General features: G+C 41.8%; 1 protein-coding gene across 8 annotated transcripts in view; it reads left to right on the plus strand.

Annotated features, from left to right (window-relative positions):
- Positions 1 to 12,408, plus strand: part of ppip5k1a (diphosphoinositol pentakisphosphate kinase 1a) — a 34,871-nt gene extending 22,463 nt beyond the window's left edge. For 5 of the 8 annotated variants that reach the window (XM_080492243.1, XM_080492246.1, XM_080492244.1 and 2 more), the window contains 3 exons: positions 8,804 to 8,941; positions 9,024 to 9,134; positions 10,229 to 12,408. In XM_080492243.1, coding sequence (XP_080348369.1) covers positions 8,804 to 8,941; positions 9,024 to 9,134; positions 10,229 to 10,893 — 914 coding nt within the window. In that variant the 3' untranslated portion in view covers positions 10,894 to 12,408. Of the gene's footprint in view, positions 1 to 5,363; positions 5,424 to 6,106; positions 6,287 to 8,803; positions 8,942 to 9,023; positions 9,135 to 10,228 lie in introns of all 8 variants that reach the window. The other 3 variants (XM_080492240.1, XM_080492241.1, XM_080492242.1) reach the window with 2 other exon arrangements.
- The last annotated feature ends 5,124 nt before the right edge of the window (positions 12,409 to 17,532 follow it).

Raw genomic sequence — 17,532 nt, forward strand, 5'->3', positions numbered from 1 at the left:
TTACAAACCCCTTAATGTTAAGGTTAAATGTTAATGTTAAAGTTCTGATCAAAAATCTATGAAAGATTTCATCTCTTTAAATGTATTGACTGACAAGACGGTGCAGTTTGAACCTGAGGAGATCGTAGAATAGAAAAACACAGTTTACCAATGCAAAAAAGTTTCTTGATAAACCAACAAGTCTAGCAAGTGGCAATGCAAGAAAGATAAATATTCCATTTTATGCTCAATTAGCTGCACTTTAATTAAAACAAACCCCTTTTAAACAAACTCAACAATGCTTTCATGCACACAGATAAAATAACAGTCAAACTACTGAGAAGTAATTTCAAATAGAATATGTAGCTTTAGCTGAGTCCCCTATCAATGAAGAAATAACAATGTTCTTTTTAAAACTATCAAGTAACTTATTTAAGTATTAAACATAAGGGTGACATAACAATCGGAACATTTCAGTTACAGCCATTTTCAACAGACTCTGTTTTCATGCAAAATACATCAAATTAAAACTGCAACTACTGAGAAGTATTTTCCATAAAGGTCCAATTCTATAAATGTAGCTGAGAATCATCACTCACTGAATCTATCAAAACCAAAATTGTACTATGGGGAAAAAAGTACTTTCATCAGTAACCGTATTTATTCACAAATGGATTCAAAAAAGGATTCAAGTACACAAAATCAATCTTTCCTTTCTGTAGATAAATTAAGCAGTTCTCACCTAAATGGTTGATGTAACACTGACCCCATCAACCTGAATTTGGAGGAATTAACTGCAGAACTGGGCTTGATTTTTTTTGTTTTTTTGTTTTTTTTGCTCCTGACAAGAGTCTGAAAGTCTGGAGTTGTCAACAAAGCAACTCTAAGCTAATCCTCAATGTCCAGTCTGTTTCTGTTTCGTCTTCAGCTGAACCAGAACTGAGAAGAAACACCCACAAAGATGAGAAACTCATATTGTCCGCGTCGTTCCTGCGTGTCGCCATGCTCAATGAGTGTATCTAAACAAATGTGTTCTATGGTGTGAAGTGGCGCGTGTCAACCCACATTACAAGGCATTATCGCCAACTACTGTTAGGGAGTGTGAATAGACGACACTCCGTTTAGTCACACTCCTCAGGATGCTCAGGATTTTAATTCACAAACATTTTTTTGTCCGCGACCCACCAGTTGAGAAACGCCGCTCGAAATTATGCTGATGTCTCCTGACTAAGATAAACAGCATTATAACGTTCACCCTGCTCGTCAATCTGCCCTTTGCCCTAAAATCCCGTAACTAAATGCCCTTCTGCATCAATGGCAAACTTTGTCATTGATATTAATTTTTCCACACAAATTAATACAACGCCAGGTCGAGGAAGAGCCAGTTTGAAGGAAAAAAAGAACTAAAGATGATATTTTTCCAAATATATTTTTCATTTATTTTTCAGATGTGTTCACACTTCCATGGGTCTGGTCAAAGCTTTAAATGTTCACAAAAGCTCTTTCACCAGTGGACTCAACAATGTAATGAGATCTTAAATGCTTCGTGTGAAGAGCTACAAAGTTCTCACGCCCAAGTGGGAAAGAAAAATGCATCTTGAAAAAAATGCATCTGAACTTCTCAGTGGGGAGGTTTTATATTACAGCTGCATTTGGAATAGTATTTTTTATAAAAAACAGTACTTATTGAAGTAAAGGTAGTATTGGACTTCATCAGCCTCATGTAATTGATTTGTTCGCTACAAATAAAAACAAAAGCCAAAAACAGCAGCTTTTCCAGAAATATAAAACTAGGTCAGTCCAAACATAATTTAATTGGCGTCTCGGCTCATATGCATGATTCAGACCTTGTTATTTATTTGTAGATTTCATTTTGGCTGAATTGTGAACTCTTTGGATGACAAATGAACAATTCCATCTTGAAAGTGGGGATTTCAAAACTCACAACTTCCCAGTTCCCACTTCCCAGCTTCACTAACACTTCTTTTTGTTTTTTAAACATGTCACTCGCTTTGTTTGGTTCTGTCTTTTCAAATTGTCGGTGTGACGGGGGGCTGATGCCCTTTGTGAGTAGGTGAAAGAATTTTACTTCAATCAAAATCCTTTAGACTTCAGAGTCAGTTCAAAGTTTGGAGACTTGCACAAGACAAAGGTTCGGGGTTGAAGCAGCAGAGGCTTGCGTATCCTGACGATAACTTCAGTTTGAGCTGCACAGGATTTAATGAGAAATGCCAGATTCCAGCTAAAGCAGATCCACCATTACATTATATACGAAATCTAAAATGACCTCTAAAAGAGCCACAACACGAGCCAGGGATGGGAACCCTGTCTACATCCTGCATACAGTCCGTGAACTTGGTCACCATTACCCAGTTATTCAGTCTTATTTTTTCTTCCCAGTAGATGGATGTGTACGTGCTTGCGTGCATGTGTGCACATAGTACAGTTGTTTGTCATCGTTACGAAGAATGTGGGTTGAGCTCATTGTAAAACACATTCAGCAGCAAATCAATGTTTAATCCTTCTCCTCTTTTCCACTCGCATGAACTTAGTAACTCTCAAGAGCAATCCGAACCTGTGATTCGTTTTGTCACAGGGTCACTTTTATTCTATCAGATTAAAGTATGAATGTGCAGCTAATTCCCGTGGGCTCACCACCTGCAGGAAGGTTCTTAATCGGTTCAATGTGATCTGGGTGACAGTGCTCAGACTGCCACCCCCGTTACCTGGAAACGGATAAGCGGGCGAAAATGGATGGGTGGATGGATGGATGGATGGCTGTGCAGCTAAATGAACCTTGGGCTGGTTCTTCTTGGTAAAGGGGAGAAGCGTTAAAGCATTGTACATCTCATCTCCTGTGTCTGTTGTGAAAGAAACATCAGTCAGTGTTGTGTTTATTCTAATGAGCGCATGTTTTCAGTGCGCAAGTGGAGCAAGTCATCATGGATTTATTTGATGGCTTATTTTTCCATATTTTGAATCAAGGTGGTGAAAGAAAGGAGGTACAGTTGGTACAGTGTTGCTGTGAAGCATTTACAGAGCTGTCTGTCTGCTTCATCTGGATAAAAAGGCGGGTTTATATGGATTAAAAGTCATTGCTCAGTCTGTCTACATTCGGAATCCACAGTCAAAGCTGGATTGTTTTGTCTGGGTCATGAAAGTTGTATTTGTAGTGTCATCGATGTGACGGTTGACATTCCGTCAATGTTTTGATGGCAAATGTATCTGGTCTGTGCTGAGCTTTGAAGGATAAGTGAGATTTTGTTGAGTGTATCTTAAAAGAATAGATGCAGCTCATCAGACAAACCATGATGAATTCAACAGTATCCAGTGAGATGGATCTTGTCAACCGAGCAGAATCTAACTCTTTTGAAATGCACCTTTTTTAAGCTGATGGTGGGACAACAAAAACCCTTCTGATGATATTGGCTCGGGCACATTAAGCACTGGAAGGACCAACATTTTTAGTTTATCGTGACTTTGGTGGATGCAGTAAAATTTGTGTTAAATATCTCAGAAAATCAACCTCATTTTGAAAGAGTAACTTTGCAGCACAATAGTGATAGATGCCATTTGCATCACATTCTAATGGCTGTTATTGGATCAGAATATCTATCTATATATATATAGATATTAGATATATAGATAGATTTTAATCCCAAATTTAGATTTTTGTGGGATATTAAAGACTGATAAAATTCCAATGTCAATGATCCTAAAAGTGGAATTGTTGACGAAGGGCACATTCACATTCCCCTGTTTGATGCGGACCAGAGTTCTCTTTAGGGACTTTATGGGAAAGTCTGTTTCGTTTGGGGAAATGTGAATGCACCCCCCGAACTCTGGTCCAGATTTTTCAAGTGGAATCTGGTCCCCTTCAAAACACCGGTCTCGGTCCTCTTTCAAACGAACTTTCTAGCGGGTGAGGTGAGGGTTGAGGGGAGTGACGTGGAGCGCAATGCATTTTGGGTGCGCAAATCTGAAAAAGACGCGGGGGGAAAAAGCAGGAGTCCTGTAACATTTGTTTTCTCCTGGAAAATGACTCGTGCACAGGTGTGGTGTAGCAAGGAAGTGGTTCCTTTACAAACAAACATTTTAGCGGGTGGGGTGAAAGGACGGGGGAGGACGTGACGGGCGCAATGCATTCTGGGTAGTAAACAAACCGCTAACCCCACGAATCAGAAGAAGCAGACGCACAAAGAAACAGTTGGAAAATATCTCGCGGGCAGACGTGGAGTAGTGAGGAAGAAGTAGTGAAAAAGGTGCTTATTGATATCTGGTCTGAAGACTATATATCGCGGTTGTTTGTGGTTAGCCATTGGCCATGGGCTAACTAGCCGAGCCACCACGGGCTAAAGCGGCGGGACTTCCGGTTTCGGTCCGAACCAATGTGCCGTGTTTCTTCTTTACTTCCTCTCTGGTCAGTGTTTGTGTCAGGCGACAGCGCCCCAAACACTGTTGTAATTGCGAAACGGTTTGGTCCGGTCTCAAAACTGATTGTGAACGTCAACCGAACCAAATGAAGATGTGAATTGGCTGTGCATCCACTCATTATTTCATTCGGTAAACCAGACTCCTCTTTATCCAGTTTAGGGTCGCAAAAAGTCTGTTACCCTCTGGACACGTTGCCAGTTCATCACAGGAACACACAGAAGCAAACATTTCCACATGCTGTACTTAGAGCTGATTTAGAGGAATTATAACAGAATCTATGCAGACATGTTTGGGTTGTAGGACAGAGTTCCTATAGAGAACCCAGAAGGAACGTGCTAACTCCCTAAAGAAAAGGACCAGAATAGAAGTTTGATCGTTTCACCGTCGGGCAAGAGTGGGAACTGCTGCTCCACTTTGCAGCTCACACGATCTACATATTGAAAAACACCACGTCCAAAGGTTGCATCTGTCCAACATCTGTCATGTTTAGAGTCGATGCCCGTTCTAATTGTGTCACAACAAAAGCTTGTATTTGTCTGTAATTAGGTGGAGACAGAAGAATTGCTTATATCTGGAGCTTCATCAGCAATTATTGAAAACAGAACAATAATAGCGTCTCAATCTGCCAAAAACAGACATTGTTATGAATCGATAATTCAATAATATTGTTGTATGTTAAGTTGCGAAGAATAATCGAGAATGTCCTGATACTTGAAAATCTTTAAAGACAATATAGTGCACTCCTGGTGCTAGACCACCACAGTTCTACTCGTTTTAGATGTATCTTCACTGCAGCACACCTGATATCAATGAATGGACTGTTTCCGGGCTTTCTGAAGGGCCTCCAAGGCAGGATTGAACCCCACTGCTTTAAGAGAATACACTGCAAATCACTTACATACACAGTTCTAGCCTGTTTTGCTGTTATTTACTCATATCATTCACCACAGGGACAAAAGATGACACCTCCATGATAGCAGTGGCTCCATCTCTCTGGTGCACTGCGACAGGTACGACCACCCGTTCCCTCCTACAGTGTTGCCTTTTTGTGTTGTCCTTGCATCCAGCTGCAGCATATGACAACTAGAGTGAGGTTGTTGGTTGATCTGGGCGGTTAGACATTAATCTGCACCTCTCGAATGCTTCTGCAGTGTTTCTTTTGGAGAAGTGATTGTTCTTTTTGGTTACATCATTTGTACTGTACTCGACACGATGTGTGTGGCACTTGCTCCTTTGTATGTTTCTCCTCAATAATGAGATGACTGTGTGTTTCCAGATTCTGAGACTAATGTAGAGTAGCTGCAGAGGAGTAATTTGTCTTTTTTTTAAGTCAGTGTCTTGCTCTGAGCTTTCCTGGATGGTTTGATGAATTGTTGCTTGTCCCCCCCTCCCGTGACTGCTGGCTGTTCAACAGCCAGGAGAAGCTGCTGGCTGCTGCTTTCGTCTGGAGCACCTCCTTCCTGTGCACATTGCACCTCTCCCTCCTCCTCCTCTTCCCCCTCACTCTGTAACCCCTCCTCTCTGTCTCCTTGCCCCTGTTATCTTCCTCATCTCTATCAGTCCTCCTCTCTGCTCCTCTTCTTGGCATAAAGCCTATTGTTGCATTTGTACGGCTCCCTCTCTGCTTCCTCCTCACCCTCCACACTCCTCGCCCACTGTTCTGTCCTTCCTCGCTCTCCCTCTTCTTCCTCAGAGCCCCTGGAGGAGCACCATGTGGCCCAGTTGTTGAGGCGTTTCTCCACCGACCTCAGTCTGGGCCGCCACCTCTCTCTGGACGGGGCGCTGGCCCACCACCTCCACCAATGCTCCTACCACCTCCGCCTCTTCCGAAACTGGCTCATCTCCGGCCAGGACCCCCTAGAGTACCTCCACGGTCAGCCCCCTGCCCCGCCCTCCATAACCCCAGCCTCACTCTCCCTGTTGACCCCACTGCTCACGGTTTAGTTGGGACTGTGCTTGTTCTGTGGTTGACTCTCATGCTTGTTCACTTGCTGTTTCTCTGCATGCTTGCCTGTTTCTGTGGTTATGCAGATTGCAAGCTGGAGTGGTGAAGTGTGAGCTGTTTGGTAGTTTGAGGCTTTGTGAGACGTACTGACCTTCCCCATAAACTGTGATGTCAGCAGTTTTCTCTCCCCTTATTTTCTCCACGTGCTAAACACTCAGCCTTGTAATTCGTGGAGCGTTTTTTTTGTGAAGAATCACCTTCATTTTTTTAAAGTTTTAATCAAACAATGTGGGAACAATTACACGAACATGTCATATTCATCTGTTCATTTTGAAATACCAATCAGTGTTTCCTGAATACCAAGCACAAACACCACTTAAATATGTGTATTTACTCTTAGATACAATCAGAAAACCAGCAGGACTAATGTTTAATCGGCACACTGTTTTCTTTAGGCTTTGTTAAACAGAATTTAACTTGGTTGTGTCTCGTTTAAATACAATATATAAATACCTAAATAAACTTCATTGATCCCTCAATGCCATGTTTCTTCCTGTTCATTTGTTCTCCACTTATAAAATGCAATTTTGGCCAAAACTTAGCTTCACCTCATCAAGTGCAAAGCAAAAAAGTTCTCTCATCCAAGAAGCATTTTAATGAAAACTGTAAACATTTTTGAAAATGTTTACAGTTTGAGATCCTAAAAATCTAAGGGTTGTATACTGGCAAGAATTTCATAATACGACTCATCCAGAAGGGAATATTTTTTCACATATTGTCAGACATTTGTATCAAACAACAAAAATATAACATTTGTTGCATCTACAATATAGAAAACCAGTAGTCGTTCCTTTTTCTTTCTTTTTTTTGACTGTGTTGAATTTGTCCACAGACATTTGTTCCAGAGAAGAAGTCAGGAAGTCATGTTGGCAAACCTATCCGACTCGGCTCCGAATACAAACCAACTACTAATTCAACTTCATGCCTTGTTTCTGAAATGTTAGTGCCTATTTCCTGTCAGGACGGAAATTTATCCAAGGTTTTTTTGTTTTTTTGTTTAACGTGTCCCATTAAGATTGAGCCTTCCAAAGATGTACAGTGACTCTTTATTGTAACACGCAGTGTGGCGCTAACTGTAGCTCACAGAATATGTACAATATGTAGACCACGAGGGAAACGTCAAGTCAGATATTACTTCTTGATAAATGCCTTCTGTGAAGAAGCATGAAAGAAAAAATGATATTTACTGTTGTTAAAAAGTAAAACTCTATCTGGCTTGGATTAATTACTGATCATATAAAAAGAAAATCATAATACATAAACCATAACCAGAGATCTCCCTTTACCAAAATTGACAAATTCTTTGTTATGGTTTAGGGCTTATTCTCTGCTTATTCTGAATTCTCTGCATATGTCTCTGATGTTGTGGCACACTGTAGCACACAAATTAATGTTCACATGTTGCTGCACCACCAGATCAAGATTAACCCTTTTATTTCCCGTTTTTGTTGTTTGAGCACAGACATTTGACTCTGTAGAACACACGCACATACAAGTTTTCACACTAATTTGCAGAAAGATATAAATGTAAAAGTATGATGAGAAATTCCAGTCCATATCCGCCCTCGACCATGAGGATTTCAAGATAATATTTGGGCTCATTCGGGGCCATAACTGTTTCATTTCTTCGTATTTAGACTTTATAGACAGATACAGTGTGACTGCTGGAATCAGAGAGATTAAAACTAATGAAACCTCATTACACTGGTGTCAACGGCTGCTAAGTTTCAAGTTGAGGTTGAATACAAGTGGCCTTCCTACCTGACCTTAACCAGCATGTGATTACTGCTTGTTTATTCGCTGTACATGTTGAGTACACTCGACGGAGGTGAACTCAGTGAACCCCCCCCCCCCCCCCCCCCCCCCCCCCCAGAGGTGTTTTTGGAGGATGGAGGCAGGCTGCGGTTTGATGCTTTTGTGAACGGCTGTGGTGAAACGCCACTTGGTTTTGAACTAACAGAAGTTGAGCTGCGCTGGATGGCTTCGATCGCTGCGTGCTGCTGTGAGAGCTGCAGCATGTGTGTGTTACAACAGACGGGAAATGCTGTTTAAAAAAATAAAGGTTGATGCGCTTCTTTTTTTCGTTTCCTGGTTTCTGTTTGATATGGTGTCATGTTGTCTTGGCATGGTGTTTTGCTACTTGCCCGTATGGAAATGACCCATCAAGGCTGGCAGGAGTTCACAGCAGGCGATGAGGTGACGCAGGAAGGTTTTTATTTCTTTTAAAGCACCGTGTGGAGGTGTTGGTTGGTGCGAGGGTGACGTCGGGGTAGTGGTGGTGCCGGCCGTCAGCCGCAACGGTTCTGCCTGCTTCCTCTGATTGACTCCCCGGGTTAACTGAGGGTCTGATGTGCCTGCGGGCGTCGTGTCTCTCCTCTGTCGCAGGCTTCGAAGGCTGCTCCATGGTGCCCTCCATCTACCCCCTGGAGACGCTGCACAACTCGCTGTCCCTGAAGCAGGTCAACGAGTTCCTCACCAGCGTGTGCGAGAGTGCCGGGGATCCACACACCAGGACCACCAGAGGTAGGCACCGTAAAGCCACTCGTAAACATCTAACCCTAACCCTTCACACACCCGTGAACCTGCTCTGTCTTCCTCCCTGCAGCTCTGTCCGCCATGTTTGCCTCACACAACCACCCGGCGGACTCGTACATCCCTCAGAGAGGCCTCTCGTCCTCCATCTCTCTCAGATCTCGCTCTGACAGACCCCCTTGGTGTGAGTATCACCCTGCGAGAAGTGACATTTCTAGGCTCTTCAGCTGTCTCAGTCCCAGAAGTCTGGGGATATTTATAGATGCACGTCGTCTATTCTGACCGTTTTCAAATGAAGATCCAAGTTTAGTTGCTGTTGTTGCGGCGTGTTATCTTTATTTAACACTCATGTTTCTGCTGAACCCAGTGAACCAATCTGAGTTTACACAATATTCTTTTTTTAATACGACTCTAGTGTGAAACAGACTCAAAAAATTAAGTCTGTCTCTTAAATTAAGGGAAAAGACAAAGCTGTAGTGCTGTTGTTTAGAAAAACATGTCAGAGCACAAAAACATTCACATCCTATCTTTATCGCAGTATTCAACATCATCACATGTTCACCTAATATCAATCAGCCTTATTTCCAAATTGTCTCATTTCTTTGATATCATCATATGTGTGTGTCTAAACGGAGTGTTTTAGGAAGATTTCACCATCGTGATGTGAGTTTTTAACTGTAGTCCAGTTCTCTTTATGCTCGCAGACATTTTAACATCACATGAAGAGATTTAATGAGATGCATGATGACTTGCACCGATCAGTCACAACATTATAACCACCTGCAGAAACATGCGTCAGTGTTCACCAGTTTATATTTCTTCACCATTTTTTGATAGATACTGACCACAGCAGACCAGGGACTCTCCACAAGAGCTGCATTTTACACGTCTTTACACTTGCTCTCCTTTCTGCTTCTCAACTTTAAGGAGAAAATGTTGACAACCTGCCGAGAATATCCACTGACGTCACAGTATTCGTTATTAAGACGTGTTATTTACTTTGCCGGTCAGTGGGCTCAATGTTACGGCTGATTGGTGTGTATTTCGTGAAACAGCAAAGCTCTGTGTTGGGCTGAGTGCAACACAATACATCGCGTTTATGTGGCGGGATTTTCACCCGCTAAGAGCTCACTGACCTGATTCTGAGTTGAGAACGTTGCCATCTGGAGCCAAACTGTGTTTAAGACTTAACACTTGTCAACCTTCGTGTCACCACTTGACCCGACTGAATTTACAGTTCACTAAGAAGCCATGTGTGTTTGTTTTGTGTACCTGCAGACAGCAGCGGTCCTTCCAGTACCGTGTCCAGCGCCGGACCATCGTCCCCCACCACAGCCGACACCTCCCCCCGGTTCAGCTTCAGCGACAAAATATCTCTCACCCCACAGAGCAGCGAGGAAGCTCACTCCTCTCAAAACATTTCCACCCAGCCGGCTCCCGCTGCGGGGCCACAAGGCCCCGACTCAACCGGTGCAGCTGCATCCAACCCCTCCGAGGTCCCGCTGACTCCAAATAACTCCCCGGAGGAGGACACTGGGTTCGATCACCAATCTGACCTCCCTGACCTCCCTGACCTCCCTGACCTCGGGCTCCTGGGGCAGGAGGAGGAGGAGGCGCCGGCGGCGGCGCCGGCTCCCGTCCCTGGAGATCCTTCCAGTGCCGTTTGTGACCCGTGCCTGAGGCTTCCGTGCTCGGCGTTGGCCGAGCTCTCTCTGGGCCGGCTGGAGGGTTACTGCCTCCCGGGCTCCTTGCCGGTGCTTCTGGAGCTCAGAGAGAGCAGCAGCGAGGCGGGCTCCAGCTCCCAGACGCCCCAGTCTCCCGAAGGGCCCGATGAGTTCTTCGACACCCAAGAGTCGCTGGATTTGTGGATGGACAGTCCGGAGAGCGTCCCACATGCCGAGAGCCCGCTGGAGGGGGGATCCACTCACGCCGCAGAGCCGTAGAGGTGGAGATCCTGTGTCGGCAGGTTACAGTTCATCACTCAGAAACTACTGTAGTTATATCTTTGATTTTACAAGCTTAATCAGCAGTGAGGTGCTGTATCAAGCTGAAGCTGACCTCCCCCTCTCCTCCCATCTTTTTGTGCCTGTGTAATAATTCCACACAGCTGATTCTTTCAATCTTCTCGATGCTGCAGGATCGTAAGACGACGCCATACCTGCTTTTCATTGCCTTACCGCTGAGCCTCCCTGACAATCCACCGGTTCAATCCATCCAACGTGACGCGTTCAAAGACTCAACTGTTACTGACACTTCAAAGCTGTAGAAGAGCCTTTTCACAGCTGCATTACTTGATTTTGGCCGCCAGGGGGCAGAAACCTTTAAACGAGGCATGGCGTTTTAACCATGCAGGAAGCAACGGAGACGCAGCATCAGTGAGCTACATTAGGCTGAAAGCTGCAGAGAATGGAGCTTGTGAAATAATAATCTGTGTTCTTGTCTTTTGGTTTCTTTGTTACCACAGAGATATTTGATTATTTTGTTAATGCTTTTATTTGTGTATCTTAAGCTAACGGCTGCAGCGGTCGAGGTTCAGTTCTCTGATTTGGATCCAGCTGCAGCTTTCAGGCCACGTTTCAAAGCTTCAGAGCTGTCGTGCTCAATCCTCTCGACTTAAGCACAAGTTCTCCTGCAGGATACAGAAACCTCTACACTCAGTTTTTTTTTAGTTTTTTTTTAGTAGAAACAAGAATTGACCCAATGGATCTTCTGTTTCACACTCTGGAGTTTCTGCAGCGCTTCATGTTGGGATCCTCCATCTGTGATTTTATCATTTAAAAAAAAAAAATGAAAATAAAGAAAAACAAAACTGAAATGCAAGTTTTCAGTTTTCAGGTCAAACCATGTGCGCACTGCTTACTGCCAAAGTCCTTAAGCCTCATGGAAGAGTTAATATAATCACAAGGTCAATTTTGAGAAAGTGGTATTTATTTTGAAAATTTGATTTTGGACAAAAAAAAAAAAAAAGTGTATTTTTAATACCTCCTCTTCAGATATTTAATTGTATCATAGCTATTGTGTATATTTTTTTGTAAAATCACAGCTAAAATGTTTGTTGGGGGTTGGGGAGGGGGGGGGGTCTGAAAGCTAATGTCTTCATTTCATGACTGAACAAACAGGAGGGGCATTTACATTCAATGTGCTTTTATGGTGGCAAGCAGTTATGTAGCACTTGTGTGTCTTAGTGAGGAAGAGGAGGAGGAGGAGGAGGAGGAGCACACCTGCTTTGAGAAGCTATTCGGGTAGATGAGGATGCCGGCGTGCAGACCGGTGTTCAAATCTGTGGGTTTCATGTTACACTGCGATGTACTGTAGAGGTAAAATACACAACTGTGAGTTACTGAAACTGCACGTACATAAAAACTGACAGGCTTTTTCAAGCTGGTGTTTTTGGTCTCGTGCAGCAGGTGCTGCTCACCTCAAGCTTCGGTTCACATCAATAAACTTGTCTGACTTGAAGTTTCCACACGAGCTGTGTGATGTTTTTAATGGTCCGGTTCTTCCCTGACAGGCCATCTCTGCGTCCGTCATCCCGCTAAACTGTTAGGAGTGAGCTTTTGATGGGAGTTCTGTGTTTGCACAAGAGTAAATCCTGAACAGCAACACCAGAAGAAAGCAAATAAACAGGCCAGAATGTTGTTTTAAATTCTGCGGCATCTCCGCTCTGAATCTATTAAACGACTTACTAGGAGTCAGAAAACTGACGAAATGGTAAAGGATCTAATTCAGTTTAAAACTTGGTGATGTGCTGCACAATAACATGATGATGTGCTGTTGTGTTGCACAATATTATGATTTAGGATGAATCCAAACACATTTGTTCTCCCGTGTCTCAGCTCTTTCTCTGTCTGGAGGTAAAACTTCAGTTAATCGCACATTTTTTGTCAATCAGTCATGATCAATTGCATTTTTCCGTCGTTCTTAAAAATGCATTCATTTTGAATTTGCGGCGCGTGAATGCACAGTTCATGGAAACAGAATTTATGACGACTCAGTCAGTCTTTTATGATATTGCACATATTGATATTGTAATAATGATGAAAGTACAATATGTTGAGCCGCCCTACTAAGTAGTAATGTTATATTTGTTGCTGTTTTCTTTTCCATATACTTGATCTTTGTCAAGAATAAGATCACAAGTCTTATGTTGTCTCAACTATTTCTGTAATATTTTAAAAGCATTCTACTTGACTAAAGCCAAAGTGTTTTTACAAATCTAATAAAAGTATGCATAATTGCTTAAAAATAAACAAAAGCAATGACGAGAAAAACTAGTCTAAGATCTGTAGTTTGGTGTTGGCAAGCAGCGCTGCTGCTCATCCCACACATGCATGATCGTCATTAATGTGATAACAGGTAAAAGGGAAAATATATATGACTCACTGCTGATTAGCGTTGTTACAACAAAGAAATCTACCAAACAAATGTGCCTGCTTTTCCTGTGTCGTTAGATCAACCTGAAAATCTTTCAGTATTTTTCCTCTCTCTTAACAACAAAGGGGACAAAATGTCTAAAATGTCCCTGCTCTCCTGAAGTTATTGTTCCATCGTTATAAGACCCACAAAAGTAAATCAGCTCCAAGGTCTTAAATCAGTGACGGGTCCATGAGGCCTGCAGTCGGTGTTATTACAATGTGGAGTGACCGCAGGGGCGTCTCGCTGTTTCTTCCACAGTTTGCAGCTTCCGTCTGATTGTGTTTTGAGTTAATCAAAGAAAATAGTTTTCATCTCTCATCTTAGTTCAAGGTCTAAATGTAACATAATGTAATCTTAACAGAGGAAATATGTTAACAGAATATCCTTTAAATAACAACTGCTAAATCTACCCTGTTTTAACCATAAACGTCTGGTCACGTTTCCTCCATCTCTAAAGTCAAATCCACACCATCAAATTCTGAGTCATCATACTCTCGTTTACTCACCCCAACTGCTGTCTTTCTCCTTAAAAGTTTAAAAAGCAAACTGAGTTTGTCTGTCTTGGACTGGATTTTTATATCTTGTGTCGCCCCCAGCTACATTATTGAGTGACGGCGTCTTTTAAACTTCCCTCCACCCATCCTGAAAGCCTCATTATAAATGTGATTTCATTTCACAGCTTGCACGATAACGCTTCCCTACAAACCTTACAAACAAAACAGTCGATTGTTTTTACCGATGCACTACTTCAGACACTGTTGCCCGGCAGCTGCCCGCTGAGCCAGTCAAGTGTTGTTGGGTTAACAATGGCTTTAATGGCTTAAATACAGAGAAATTATCTATCCAGTAGGATCAATAAGTTTACTTCAGTGTTGTAAACGGTCCTCGTCCTCCCTCCAGAAAAACGAATAAGGAACAATAGTTTGTTTTTATTTTAGTCATTTAATCAAACAATCAGCTATGTAGTGTTGCAGGTTTCATATTGATGTATACATTTATATACTACACTATCCTTTGGATAAAAAAAAAAAAAAATTGCTCAAAACCTTTTTATATACAATCCTACACTTGTCCTCTGCCCCCTGGTGGTTCCCCTTGTGCACTACAAGCAACCGGAGGTTTCCCATAATTCAATTCAACATGGCGTCCTTCGATCATCATTCAACTCCAGGTGGTCCGCAGAAGCGATTTGCTATCTTAACAACTTTATGGTGAGATTTTGTTTTTGTTTTTCAGATACCAACTAATATTCCATGATGTGCATTAACTGAACTTTATAGAAAAAAAAAGAAAAACGAAAAAGAAAGCCTCATGTTTATCTGTTTGCAGCATGAAGGTAATGTTAAATCCCTGGATTGTCATTGTACCCTGTGTATCATAGTTAATTTAAATTTTAAACCAATGTTTAGGCTACAAATTGAGCAAAACCACTTGTGATGTATCTTCGATGACTGAGAGCGGCAGGACAGAGGAGTGTGTTTCCTGCAGGAGGCAGAAAATGATGTGGAAGGTAAGCATGAGAATGAAAACTGTAATCGTGACAATAAGGAAGATCACACTTGATTGTAAAAGAAGAATTTCATACAGGAACAACAAAGAAGAGAAAGTATAACAGGAATAGAACAAGCAGAGCTTTGGACAGAATCAGAGGAAGCTATTCCGTTAAAATATATTTGAAAGTATTTGAAATGAAGTACTGACGTTTATTGCACATAAGTCTGTCACAGTAATTTAGCAACACTATCAGGACTGGACATGATTATAATGTGTCCTCCCAATGTTGGCCTGGTTTCTACACTGCTAAAATGGGATATAAACACTAAATTTGAGAAGAACATTACTTAAAACTAGTGAAGTTATCTGTCCATGCAGCAAGTGATCTTTACGTAATGAGATTTTTAAATGTATATTTAAGATTATTTTTAAATAAATCAAGGAATAAAAATAAGTGAATAACTTTTTAAACAAGCCAAATTATCTATCATGTCTAAAAATAAGACTTAAAATCTTGGCAAGTGCCACAAAATCTGCAGTGTACAAGCTCCCCTGGTCCATAAAAACCAACACCACTACAGAAGAAGGTGTGTCTCCTGACGCTACGACACATCCTGAAACTCAGTAAAACGACAAAGGCGTAATGAGAAATGATCTTTCCTATTGGGCCTGCTGTATTTTAAATAGCGACGGCATTAGTATGACATATCACGTGAGTTAACGATAAAAATAAAGCGCTTTACGGTCTTCACAAACGCCCTTTTATCCGTGCTTTGTCTTTGGGGAGTGATAACAGTGTAGTTTGATATAAAGTGTTGCTGAAGTTGGGAGGATTGGACTTTCAGTGGGAAAAGTACATCGAAACGTCATCCAACTGGAAACCTCCCAGTAGGAAACAGTGAAACGTTGTTCAGCACCTTTAATGTTGCTTCGTGTGCGACGATAAGGCCATTTGTCTTCAGATTCATGAAACTGTTTCCCAACTTAAATGTGGGAAATTCCTTACAGGCAACTTTCCACGTTTCTTTATACTCCATACTGGGTGAATTTCACTGTTTGATACTGGAAACTGTCGCATGTGTTTTCTTGTCCTCCGCCCGGGTCATGTGACCTGTGAGGTAACCGCAGCATCTTTTCAGCAGCTTCTCTCAGCAGGGATCGTCGAGCAGCTTCCAGCCTGCGCCTCCTTCCTCCGTCGCGCTCTCAGCCTCACAAAAGACCGGACGGTTTCCAAGAATCACTGCCGTCTCTGTTTGGCTTTGTTTTGCATCACAAACGCCTCATATCAGGGGCTAGTGGGGGTTCAGGGTCCCGCCCCACTCAGACACTGCATGTCTCTGGATGTTTCCCAGAGAGAACAAAGGCCACACTGTTCCTGTTCCTGCAGCTTTCTGTGGGGTTCGACCCTGCTGGATTACGTCATCCCATCCCTGCAACAGGTTGTCAAACGGGGTCTAGACCACACAAAGGGATGACTTGATTCTCTAGCACAAGTCGGGTGAAAAAGAAATACACATTATTTAAATCTTTACCTTATCAGTGATAATATTGGCCCAGAAAATACTTGATTTTGCAACTTATCAGAATTTGTTTGATTTTCTTTTATTTTAAAATGTATTTTATAACAACTTGAAATTAGCCATTGATAGTAAAATATATAAATTAATGTGGCCCATTTTGCATACTTAATATTTAAGATGAAATTTATATTTTATTATCAAATTGATTAATCTACATGTCAGCTTTATTTTATATTACTAATGTTGTGACTCGTTCATATTTCTCTATCTTGGACATTTTATGTTTATGTCCTTTACAAATACTAACAGTTTTACTTTATTCTTGCCTTATTTTAAGTATTTTGACAAATTCAGCAAAGTAAGTAAGTAAGTAACATTAATTCATTAATCCACCTTGGGGGAAATAGATTTCCGAATTAACCCTTGAACAACCACATTACGGTGTCCCGGCGGGGGATCTGGTGGGGTCAAGGGTCATGCTCAGGGAGCCACAGTAGTGACCGGTCAAGTCCACCTGACCTCTAACCTCTGGGCCGCCACGGCCCCACTCCACTCCACATTTAGACTTTCTTCAAAAAGTAAATTTTTAATTCTGGTCGTTTAAATTTTTTTACCTTTTAACGAAAATTTATCAGACAAAAAGAAAACAGGAGACTTTTTTTTTTTGTCATTAAATGGTGTTTTTTATTGGTTTTTACCACACTTTTTCCCTTTTAACAATAAATCTGTTTTCTATATGACCTTTTTAAGCATTTAAAGAGAGATAAAGAGAATATTGCACTTAAAACCAGAGATGAAAGTAGAACCATGAAGCAGAGAAAGGAGGAAAGAAAAGTAAGTAAAACGATCACAAGGCTTCCTTTACAGCACAGCACAGCCAGGTTACATGTGCCTCCTCACTTACCAGACAGCTTTAGCTTCGTAAATATACATCTTTTAAAATAGCATTTCTATGTTAAGTCTTTTTTTTTTTTTTCTTCTTTTTTCTTAAATCGTCACTATTACAATACAGGAGAACTGAAAAGGTACACATGCACGTACAAGCAGGGCTCACTGGAAACCAACAGTCTTAATGATGGTTTGTTTCGGACGAGTCCGAATGCCATAGAAATGTTATCTGGGTTTTTTTTTTTTTTTTTTGTTTTTTTCTTT

This window comes from Lipophrys pholis (assembly GCF_963383615.2).
Source record: "Lipophrys pholis genome assembly, chromosome: 2".
Taxonomy (NCBI): Eukaryota; Metazoa; Chordata; class Actinopteri; order Blenniiformes; family Blenniidae; genus Lipophrys; species Lipophrys pholis.